This window comes from Tasmannia lanceolata, unplaced genomic scaffold (genome assembly GCF_043159265.1).
Source record: "Tasmannia lanceolata isolate RefF3 unplaced genomic scaffold, GAP_Taslan_0.1 ptg000011l, whole genome shotgun sequence".
In the NCBI taxonomy this organism is placed as follows: domain Eukaryota; kingdom Viridiplantae; phylum Streptophyta; class Magnoliopsida; order Canellales; family Winteraceae; genus Tasmannia; species Tasmannia lanceolata.
In genome coordinates this window covers 26,513,927-26,526,174 of record NW_027518688.1, presented here as the reverse complement: position 1 = coordinate 26,526,174, position 12,248 = coordinate 26,513,927, and the positions used below count along the sequence as shown (strand labels likewise).

The window sequence follows — 12,248 nt, the reverse complement described above, 5'->3', positions numbered from 1 at the left end:
TCTGTCAAAGGCTATTACTTATAGATAAAGGTTTCTGAGTGATATCTCAGATAGCTTATCTGAGCAAGCCACTATAAATAAGGTAGGTACCTATGCTGTTTGTGTTATGTTACGTATTGATTCTATATGTTCCCTAAGAAATCATCTCCATAGGATCATGGTAACCGTTGATTTGTAGAGGTTTTAAATGGACGGCTAGAAAATGGGTCCATTTGTGCTTCTACAGATTGAGTGGTTAGGATGATTATATGGAGATGGTTTGTTAGGAACACCCTATCTATGTGAGGTTCTATGGAATGAATGGGTTGGATGAGTCAAACACCATGAGAGATGGTGTGTTTATAGTGGCTTGCTCAGATAAGCTCAATTATCTCTCCCCCTATTACCTATTACTTATTACAAATTTACAATTAAAAGAAAAGACAAGCTGAGTCAGTGCAACTATTAAAACATTGTTGTTCTGATATCATTTCCTTAAATTGAAATGAAATAATTGAAATTCATCTCTTCGGAGGATGAGGGTATAACCGACATTTTGGCAATGGTCAAGGGACAAAAATGTCAGCTGAGCTGAGGCTAGAAAAAACAAATATCAGCAGATAGACTGGCAGAAGGATAACAAAATAGTCCAGTGCTCGCTCTCTCTCTCTCTCCATGGCACTCCAGTGCACTGCGATCTCTCCTCTCCTTCTCAATCGCCTGCGAAACCCAGGTAAAGTCTTCCCCTTCTTTTTTTTTCTGTCTTTTATGTTCCTGCATTTTTCAATATTTCCAATACACCCTTTATCATATTGTTCTTGAGCTTCACTCTCTTTGTAGGACTAGTTCCTTTGATATCCAGCCATGGGAATTTCAACCTCGTAAAATCCTTCTCCAATTTCCTGCAAATTCCTGTAAGTCATAAAAGATTGCGTATTTGATTCTGGTTTTAGTAAAGTTGTTTCTGTTTTGATCTTTTTTGCTGTTTTTTATGAGATTTTCAGTGATTTATCACACTCTATCTTTTTAGGTATTTTATATAGTCTCATACTGTGGTATCCTAAAACATTGATTTCTTTAATAATCACTTTAAAAGGAAAAAACAGTTTCAAACAGTTTCTGTCTGTGGGTGATTGTAAAATAGCTCTTATAAGTTAAAATGACTTGGAATTATGCTATGCTTGTAGAAATACCATGGGGTGGGTCTGTTTGGGGGTGCAGATCAGTAGATTTCAAACATTAAACAGTGGCTAAGACACCAAGACGAAAGAATATTATATAAATCTATGTTGTCCGTACAGAAATGGGTACACCAAGCTCCCTAGTGTAATTTCCTTATCTGTTTGAATGAGTTTCCTTTGATGGGTTAAGGGCATTTGGCGAAATAATGAGAATAGCTTAATCACAGGTATCACATATAGTGGTATCTAGAGTCTGGAAAGCGCATTTTATTTTTGATGCTCTTTCAGGACCAATTTAATTATTGGGGAATCTAACATGGTCATATAGAAATTTGGAGAAATTCTGGGGAAAAACTGATGGAGTACTATTATCCACCATGAATTTATCCTACTTTCCAAATGGAGTTATAGACTAGTCTCTCGGCTTTCTTCTATGACAAATGGCATATCCTGATGACATGCCAGATCAAACTATTTGTAGTGAGAAATTTGGAACATATTGTATTGATTAAGATGATCCATGGATAATTGATTTGGTTCAGTTTTTCTGGTTTGTTGTGTTGGGAAAGTTGCCTTGTTTCCCTAGCTACCTTGTTACAATGGGAAACTAAAATAAGATCTCTTTTAGGTCTTTCCAGAACCTATAAACGGATTTCTCAAAGAAGATGAAGGCACTGAACTCACTGTTCACAATGATATGTGAACTTCCATCAAGAAAATGATATGCTCTTTTAAGAAAATAAGCAAACAAGAATTTCTGAAGTACAAGTATAGAGGATAAGTGAACAAAGGTATGTAGCTCTACGCTAAATACCAAATTCGATGGAAGAGATCTACGCATCTTTGATTAAAAATTAAAACTTGGAGACAATCTTGTCGGGTTATCAACTTGCCAGAGTAGAGTTTTCTCCAACTGGGATGTAATTAATGCAACACAAATCCAGAAGTCCTTCAAACTAGAAATTGAAGAAGAAAAGATGCCTTTAGAAGGAATAACTTTTTTTAATTTTTAGAATATTTTTGTTGGGTTTTAGGAAGCCATGTTTTGGGAGGAAATGGGGCTCTTGAAGTTTCTAGATTTCTATTAATTGAGCAGGTTGAAGTTGGAGTTAGATGGTCGAATTAGGGCTGATTTATAATTAGAGAAATTTTATCATAGAGACCATTCTCAGGGGAGAATCAGATTAGATTCTTTGGAAATTTTCTATTTTAGCTGTGATCAGAATTTGACTTAAAATGGAGTCTTTAGGGCTGTTAAAAGTTGAAAAGTGACAAGGTAAGGGGTCTTTGGACTGGTTTTATAACCGTTACGAAAATTGAAACTTATGCAGGAAAATTGTGGTGCATGAAATTGCCCCTGGGTCTTGCTGGTTGTGGAGGAATTCTTCGCAATGAGAAGGCTGGGGTCTTGTTGAGATTTTGCTCCACTCTTGGGCAGGCTTCAAATTCCATAGCTGAAATTCAAAGTATCCTCAAAGGCCTAAGACTAGTCAAAGATAATTTACCCAGGTTGAAATCGCTGGATTGAGACTTAAGAGTGATTTTATTTTTGTGGTCAAGCTGTTGAATCACAAAATCAAGTATCAGTCCATTGCAATGCATCCATTGCCAGAATAATGGATCTAATTTCCACCTTCAACTTGAAAATCAGCCATATATAGGGAAGGCAACTGCCCCTGTTGCATATTTTTCCCTTTCTAATAAACTCAGATTTTCTAAAGGGAAAAAAAAAATCATTCATTGGCTGGGATGTATGCATGGGCCATGGGGGCAAGAAACACAATAGAAAGCTTCACTGGTTAGCAAGGTTTGTTAAACTATGGCATTAATTGGATCCATGTGATTTCCTCTAATTGGATTCATCAAGGTTCCTCTTGAAGAAGTTTATCGACTATGGGCAGATTTTAGCAGATTTGAATCATTGCTTCTCGCATTCGTCAAGGAGAAATGCTCTCCCCTGTAGGTTGTTGAACTATGGCATCAAGACAACCTGAACATAGTTATATATGTTTACCATTCTCTCTTATATTCTTCCATGTTACCGTCTTCCTCTAATTTTTTATTTGGCTACTGATATCCGTGTGACCCCATGTTTCAATAATGGGGCAAACTCACCTTGTTTGACCAGCTGTCTAATTCCCAAAAAGATCTCAGCAGCCAATTAAAAAATGCAAAACAGAGTTTGACCCTATATCAAAACATGGTCTTGCGGATATCAGTAGCCTTTTTTATTTTTATCATTACCTTTTGGGAGATTTTATATGTGGTGTAAGCCCTTATAGTACCGTATTTTTTAAAAAGTATTGTACGGACCACATCATAGGATGATCCAAACCGTCCATGTGATGGAACACGATGTAAATAGGTTGTGCCTCAAAAATCATTTCCATAGGATGATCCTAGCCCTCTGATCTATAGAGGTTTCCATAATATGCTCCTCTATAGATCGGAGGGCTGAGATAATCCTATAGAATGATTTTTGGGATACAACCTTATTTACGTTGTGTTCCATCACATGGACGGTTTGGATCATCCTATAGTGTGGTCCATACAGTACTTTTTGAAAAATACGGGATTATAAGGGCTTACACCATATAAAAACTCATCTTTTGGATGCCATAGTTCCTTCATTAAATCAATCCCCACTATTACCAAGAAAATAAAATAGCAAAATCTGCATCACCTTATTTATTTGATAAGTACACCAACGCGCCTGCCTATATGAGTTTAAACATTTGAATCTGTCTTGCTTCCTTACTCTTCTACTTCCAACCTTTATCTGGGTAGCCATTCCGGAGCTGAATAAAAGTAGTTTCATTAATCTTCTACTTCCAAGCTTTTAGTTAAATCCATTATAAGCTGACATGAATCAAAATTTGATGATTGACAGGAAAGCGCCAATGTTGGAACGAGGAAATTGTTGCACCGATCAGGCACACAAAGGATTTGTTGTGTGCTTAATGTTATGGCCACAAATAGCATCCAACTGACACCTTCAAATGCATTATCATCACCCCACCTGTATGATGTATGTGAAAGTACACAGAAACATGCCTCTGACCTTTTAGAGGGATCATATATGTTACCAAAACACTTGCAAAGATTAACATTGGCAGACCTGGACCCCGCAACAGCAAAGGTAGCCATTGGAATTCTAGGACCATTCCTTTCAGCCTTTGGTTTGCTCTTCATTTTGAGGATTGTTATGTCTTGGTACCCAAAGCTACCTGTTGGGAAGTTCCCTTATGTTATAGCATATGCCCCGACGGAACCCTTGCTAAGCCAGACAAGGAAAGTGATACCACCCGTCGGGGGAGTGGATGTGACGCCAGTTGTCTGGTTCGCATTGGTCAGTTTCTTGAATGAAATATTGGTGGGCCCACAAGGGCTTCTTGTTCTTCTCTCCCAACAAGTTTAAATTCATGTTGGTTTTTGTTATCTGCAACCAAGTTGCATTCTGTGAAACCAGATGTGTATACTTTCACTTTTGGGTCTTTGTTTGCTTCTACAATATCTCAGCCACGATATGACCTTGTAATTTTCGAGTCCATTCATCCCAAACTGAAAAGGAATAGGAGCATTGATTGTTTCCTTTGAATTTTAACATAGGGCTGTTGTATTCTTAATGAAATTACTCTTGAAAATTTTGTATAGTGATGTTGTATATACTTAATCCTAGTTATGTTTTACGACATGATTGGGCCTCAAGGCTCTGTTTAGTTGCAGGTATTCACATCAGAGTAGTGGTGTAGGTAGTCATCAACAGGGAGGAAACAAGGGGTTTTGGTTGAACTTACCTTAGCTCTAGGTGTGTTTCGTTGCACAAAAGCCTGGATAGCTTAGGGGTTTTGCTTGGCATTTGGATGCCATGTCAGCAAAAACCCTTGTTGCCAATTGACTTCCAGGAGAATACCAAGTATGTCTCATGGTTAATCATTGCATGTCCGATGACGTGTCACCCTCGTCCTCCTTATGAAATCCATGCAATATTCTACAAAAAAGATGGAATTTTGCATGGATTTCTTGGGAATGATGCCTTTTCTTTTTCTCTTTCTTCCCTCTCTATATTGGTAATGACATTCGTTGAATTTATTCATTCTCCAGAGGACAATCTATAAAATCCCGGCTCCATAAAATTTGTTATATTCATTCTCTGTTTCTCTTGACGTAAAATGAACATATAACAAATTTTACGTCGAAAGAAATGGAAGGATTGATAGGCGTTATTTACCCCAAATCTCCATTCATTTTTTGCCATTCGCTGCTGTTAGACGGAATCCGACAGGCCACACATCCCACCAACAGATGCTAAGTGGGAGTGTATATACAAAACATTCAATATATATGCTGGATGAATCCAACAAGGCGGACAGTAACCGTCAGATCAATGCGCGAGACCAAATTTTTAGGGCCCCCACAGAGGGACATGTATGTGTAATCCAAACCCCTTTTTTTTTAACATGACATTTATTACCATAATCCGAGAGTGCATACAGGGCACATGATGTCCCAAAGCATTCAGGTGTATGCTGCCCCACCGAGCTACATAGAAGAAAGCCTAGATACAAAAAATAGTAACTAGTTAAATAGAATGTCTCTAAAAATGGTAAGTACGCAAGGCTGGATCATATCTCACCTGATAAGTAGTTAGTTCTGATACTTACTTTCTGAGAAACCAAAAACTACGATGAAGCTCAGGATGCAGTAATTTTTTTTCGAAAATTGACATATTTCATTAATTCTCAAGAAGCATTCGAACCAGAAGTCCCTAGAGCCTGCAATACAAGAGATTCACATATGTTGGCAGGTATGCAGTAATGGATTTTGCTCTCCACTTCGTTTGTTTTTTTGCAGAAAAATCAAAGCACAACATAAAAGTTACACGGAATCTATTCGGCCACAATCGTGACATTCCAGACCTCATATGTAATCCAAACCGTTGATCTTGTACATCATCATGAGTGAACTCAGACGGTTCTGATTCCATGCCGAATGGGCACCCCATCTAAGAAAAATGAAAGCAAGAATCAACAGTTTTAGCTTTCAATGGCGGAACCCCAAACGATGGATCAACAGCCTATGAGTATCCGATGAAGGTCACGTCCATCGGGTTGTTTAGAAGGCCCAAAAAGCAGCTGTTAGAGAGCCCAACAAGCCGTCGCAATTGATCATAACATTCAAATCATCCAACATAAATGATACAATCATACAACCAATGATGGTCCCTATATTGAATTGACAGTAATATAAAAGTTGTGCCATTGGAAGATTCGAACCATCTGACGAGCAGAGTTCCTGTCATAAACCATGATATTTCCTCACAATCAAACCATCTTTTTACTTTTTTTGAATGGTAAGATAAAGCATCATTCCTGCAATAAACTCAAAAGAGAACGTTCATGTTTACAAGCAGACTTAATGTTAAGCACACTACATCCAATGACTGTAAATGCATAACCAAAATTTCAACATTTAACACAGCTGATATTCCGTGAACTGATTTATTTCCTTTCAATGTCAACTGTAACTAGAACAACACAGAAAGAATAGTTCTCACAAATAAGCTCGAGGCGTACATACTGCCTTGGTAATATGTATGTATATCCCGGAATCTTTGTAAAGAACTCAGAGAAGATCAATCACCTCCATCTTTTGATATTGAACTCTTCAAAATTCAAATATCAGCAACGAGGAAGTTCTCTTTTAGTGATATCTGAAAGAGAAATAGAAATGATGTTTAGTTACATTGCTCAATCTCATTCTCACTTCGTAGCAAGCCGTTATATGGTAGGTTCCCCGTGTAGGCAAGTCCTTGGAAACATATTGGCAAACAAACATACATCTGGAAAGTCAGTCCACCTACCTCGAAGATCCAAATCAATGAAAAATCTATTGTCGAACTACTTAACCCTCTGATTTGAGGAGCTTTTCCCGATAAATGTGAACCAAATTGATATTCTAACTGTCTATTTCTAAAGATAAATCAGAGGGTTAGGGTTGTCCAATGTGTGGATTTTCAGGTCTTGGCCATTGATAGCAAGGCAAAACAGCCGGATGTTGGAATTCCAAGCCCCTGTTAGTTTAAGATTATGTCAATCGATCGTGAGTGCAAAACCGATTATTGGACTCAAAATTATGTTTAAAATTGAGTTCGATAATCGGTTTAGCTTTGACATTCGGTTTTCATAATCTTAAATGAACAGGGCCTAAACATTTGGGCAGATTTTCCCGATAAATGTGGACCAAATTGAAATTATAATCGTCAATTTCTAAAGAAAAATATGATGGTTAGGGTTGTACAATGTATAGATTTTCTGGGTCATCGCCATCGATAGCAAGGCGAAACAGCAGGATGTTTTGGAATTCTAAACAAGTGGCACCAACGGTAGTTTAGCCCGCTAATGTAATCCTAAGGAAATGCACACACTTGCCATATAACAGCTGCCATTCCAAGAAACAATTAAAGGAAAGAGCATGTTATGTAACAGAAAGTTTTCAGTTATTACCTTTTCACCCAGTTTGAATGGAGGGAGGCCCTTATAAGGACAGGTACTACACCGGAATGCATCGCCCAATCCACACTGCAAGAAGCGGATACCCCCAAGTCGTTTAAATTTGAGGCCCTTATAATTTATGTTGAGGAACAAGAGTTTTATAACTCAAGGATTTAAAATACTTACACTGCCACAGGCAGATTGAGGGTTATCCAGCTTCTCATCCGTAAGCCCCAGCTTCAGCACTTTCTCCTCTGCCTCAGCCCGCCCACAAGTGCAATTTTTGCAGGCTTTCCTTGTGCTTCCAACTTCACAGTCACCCACTGGGAGAGTATTGTTTCATCAGTCAGATAAGCTTTAACATAAAAGCATACAAAGAATTATAGAACTATATCACCAATATCATGAATTTGTATTCATTATCTAACCGAGTGGCAGTTGGGGTTTCTTCAAGTCTTCATCAGTCAATAGACTATCTTCATCAATCAGATCCAAATCATCATCAATCTGAACTTTGGGCAAAGTCTTTGTTACTGTCTTGATGGAAAAGGACGAGCCAATCTTCCAAGAAGGCTTTTTGGCCTTAATCTGTGAAAATAAAAACAATTAGAAAGTAGCACAGAGATGAAATTTGTGAGAGGTGGCAAGAATAAAGTGGGCAGAAGGGAGGAAAGAATTTAAGCATTGAAATTCTACACTTAGTGCAAAAGTTTGGTTTTCTTCTAACGGTGAGAATGGCTTCAACTGGAGAACTTGTGCTTCTAGAAATCCCGCCACAAGTAACTTGCGCTCGACCGCCAATCTTGACTGCAGAGAAACCCCGTCAGTACATATGTAGTGAGATTCCAACCAATTACAAACCACATTATATGGCAAATGCAGATGTATGATTTAAAATATTTAATCACCTTATCTGTGTGCTCATTAGGAGGCACGAAAGCCTGTACTAGGATCATCCCACCAGGTTTCAACACCCGAGCAATCTCTTCAATCCACTGCTCAGTAAGAAGCTCAAGCGTTTTCCATATAGAAAATACAGCGTTCAGTGATGAAGACTCAAGTGGCAGCTGTTCTGCTGTTAGTCATCCGAGTTCAGACGTAAGATACTTTAATTTGAAAGCAGTGAATGACCTTCAATGAAGATAGCACTACTAAAAGGATTACCCCCTCATGAGAAGAAAATGATATAGTTCTTTTTTCATTATTGTTCTTAAAAGGTCTGCAGTTCCAAAAAAAAAAAAAAAAACTTCCCATGGCTTTCCTTGTTTCCAACACAGATTCTGCAATGCAAAAGCTCCTTATAGGATAACCAAAGCTTTAGCATATACACTATTTCAAAAGAAATTGTTTCTTTTCTTTTCTTGGCGTTTTTTGAGAAGTTGGCCTGAACAAACAACCTAAGTGGTATTGCCCAAAAATATATTTTTTTGTTAGTAAGAGATAGAGTAAGAACATAGCAGGGTCAAGGTGGCCCGCAACTGGAAAGAAGATTATAAAAGAAAACAGAGACGGCAACAACAGCAGCGATAAGAAACATTGCAAAGGGATAATGCGTCAAAAATCTTTAGCTCAGCCCTATCAATGCCCTCTTTAGCAAGTGAATCCACCACGTTTTTAGCACTTTTTGAAACATGCCTAAGATGAAAACTCTCTACCCAAGTCCAACACTTCAATAATGACAAACTTTCCTAAACACTCTTTGCACCTAATTGTATGGAACTAACAAAAGAGGCAAGATTTTTTGTAATCTATGAAAAGAAGGTTGTTCTAAATGGATCGACTGGGCAGTGTTTAAAAACGCGGATGTGACGCCGAACGCGGCCAAGAAAAACCCTTGTCGACTCGGCGCGGGCATAGCCAAGAACGCGGTTGACATGGACATAACTCGGGAGAGTAAAAAGGAGTTGTCATTGATTCTGTAGGGAAAAACACAGAATGCGGATGCGGTGCAACGCGGAACGCGGCCAAGGTAAAAGGGAGTCGACTCGAACGAGTTCCGAGCAGAGTCAATGAGTTTTTAAACATTGCAGCTGGGAGCGTCTTAATAATTGGCGTTGGTGTTGCACAGAAACCTTTTGTAATCTCAATAAAGCAAGGCTTTTCTAAATGGATCAGCTAGGAGCATGTTATGGCATTGCATGCAAACAAACATGGTTGCCTGGCAGATAGCAAGCAATTGAAATTCAAATAAAATTCACAAAAAAATAATTTCTGCAAAGTTTGTTAGTTGCTAAGAACTGGGTTTGTTATGAATTCCTGTTTCCCAGTGTTGTTAGGTGCCATCCTTCTGTCATTAACTTTTCATTTCATAAAATAAGAAAAAGGAACGAATCGGGATTCAAGCATATCCATCGAATGCAAAATAGAATTCAATATCGCATATTAACAATCGGTAATAAATTGTGGAATCATGTTATGGGAAATAAATATCAAAAGAAACACAAATAAATAGTGAGAGGCGTAAAGAAATATTACTGAAGACAGAGGCTTGTGTGATGACTACTGTGTCACTTTCACCAACCGGTTCACTTCCAGCCTCCATAATTGAAGATAGAACTGAACTGAGAGGCACTACAATTTGATCTGTCAGGACCAATGTATGCCCCTTCATCGCAACCGCATCCTGCAAATAACAGCACAGTTCAATGGCTTCAGAGGCAAAGCTGCCGCAACTGGTAGATATAAATTATTAGGCAACCTCTAAGTAACAAGGATACAGGTTGAAACCAAATGGTCCCAGGAAACCTAACACAGCAAAGCATTATGCAATTACTTAAAATTATATTTAGAAAGAATATTATAGAAAGATATATGCATGGACAAATTGAAATGCATTGAGAATAATATATTCATTCTTATCAAGAATGAAGAAACAAAGGAAAGGTAAAATTCACTATAGAGCACCTATAGAGAAGGAAACACTGGCAGATTGATTGCTAGAAGCGGTGACAGTAGAAGGGTTTAAGGTATGGATGGATCCACTGCCTCTAGACCTCACACAAATTTTTGCCATTGGCATTATCAATACCCTTTAAGGGGTCATTTGGTTGCACATAATTTGGTTGCAGGAGTCAATTGATTTCACCTAAAATTGATTTCGTCTAAAATATATATCTACAGGGAACTCGATTCACTATTTGGTATCTTTCATTTTCTACAAAATGGATCATTACAACTTGGGCGCAGTGAAGAGCGAGAATAGGTTGTTGTAGCAAGAGTTCTTTCAAATTTTGAGTGCAAAGATGGAAACAGAATAGCGAGGCAAAGGGATCATTAACAATTTAGAAGAAGGATAGTGCGGGGTTTATGAGGAAAACAAGTTTGTCCCTAACCCCAGTCTACCGCTCAAGGACCATCTTCATCAAAGGACAACTAATCTCTCCATTCATGAAATGGCCTATACGAATAAAAGTCAGATGCAGAACTCAAGTCAAGACACAAGAGAATCACCTCCATCAATAGGCCAAAAAAGAAAGCCGACAAGAGAATCTTTAACCATGCTGAATTTTAAGCATGGTATTAAATTTCGGCCGAAGAAATTTCGGATTTTGGCCTGGACCGACACCGAAATTTTAGAAATTAAAATGATTTCCACTGAAATTTTAAGATTTACACCGAAATTTTGAAATTTTCCACCGGGTTTGTGGCTGAAACCCACACCGAAACCGACATTTAAAACCTTAATTTTAAGCAAATCAAAAGGGTAATAAAGCCGGCTCATCGATACCCACAAAATCATGTATAAGAGAAACATTGATGAACAGTTAAATAAGCCAGTGAAGCAAATGATCAAAACTTAAAAAGTGGCCCAAGTTCAAGCCCTCCTCTCCCCACATTTCACTGGTTTGAAAAATCTCTGTTTTTGGCAAAAACAATCTATCCAATAACCCCTTTTTTCTGCCAAGTAAGAATCTAAATATTTTGCGAAAAAACTCAACAATTCTGTAATCCAAACAGAGAATTCGCCAGATATTTATAAATTACAACCAAAACCTCCCTCATCAACTCCCTTTTTCAGCTACAAACCCACATAAACATATCTCTAGATCTTCTATCAATGAAAATTTCAGAAAAAAAGAAAAAAAAAGAAGAAGAAACGAAACTCACCATGGGAAAATCAATGGCACTGACTCAATGAAACCCTAGGTCTCAGCAAGAAAACGATTCTCAAGTTCTTCCAACGGATCTACAAAAGGCGAACCCTAGAAAATAAAACCCTAGAAAAAGTTTCAGAATGCCCTAGAATATGTATGGTCTATGTTTTTCACATGAGAACGAAGAAACCAATACGCGCTTTTACGCTTATTTATAGCTGATACGGTGATACCTTATAGGGATGATGACGTGTATTTTTCCGCGTAATTTAGCATACGCAAGTGCTGAGCTGGAAATTAAGGTTCGTGCCGGTGATGACGTGGAAAAGGTGGACGCGTGTTAGTTTAGAGCTCTTCCTGTGTTCCAGCGTGGCAAGCAATAGAAGGCAATGCGCCTCGGTGGAAGCAATAGGAAATTGCCACGTGGCACCTGAATAGATAGTTGTTTTGGCCTTACCCAGGAGCGATGGTGATAGAAAACTAAAGGCCTCGTTCGATTT

At 38.2% G+C, this 12,248-nt stretch overlaps 2 protein-coding genes across 3 annotated transcripts; one reads left to right on the top strand and one right to left on the bottom strand.

The window, feature by feature from the left end:
• The first annotated feature begins 554 nt into the window (after nt 1-554).
• On the top strand, nt 555-4,833 carry CCB3 (cofactor assembly, complex C (B6F)). The gene is made up of 3 exons (XM_077390285.1): nt 555-712; nt 820-893; nt 4,051-4,833. The coding sequence occupies exons 1-3, from the start codon at nt 655-657 to the stop codon at nt 4,576-4,578; spliced, it is 660 nt and encodes a 219-aa protein (XP_077246400.1). The 5' UTR covers nt 555-654; the 3' UTR covers nt 4,579-4,833.
• Nucleotides 4,834-6,494: 1,661 nt separating this feature from the next.
• Nucleotides 6,495-11,949, bottom strand: LOC143886826 (anamorsin homolog). 2 transcript variants are annotated; one of them, XM_077390966.1, is made up of 8 exons: nt 11,762-11,949; nt 10,130-10,277; nt 8,563-8,729; nt 8,351-8,461; nt 8,083-8,242; nt 7,841-7,977; nt 7,667-7,741; nt 6,495-6,873 (listed from the first exon to the last, which is right to left on the bottom strand). In XM_077390966.1, exons 1-8 carry the CDS (start codon nt 11,762-11,764, stop codon nt 6,835-6,837), a joined length of 840 nt encoding a protein of 279 aa, XP_077247081.1. In that variant the 5' UTR covers nt 11,765-11,949; the 3' UTR covers nt 6,495-6,834. The 2 variants fall into 2 exon arrangements, with proteins under 2 accessions (XP_077247081.1, XP_077247082.1); XM_077390967.1 differs by having other exon boundaries at nt 8,563-8,726.
• Between the last annotated feature and the right edge of the window lie 299 nt (nt 11,950-12,248).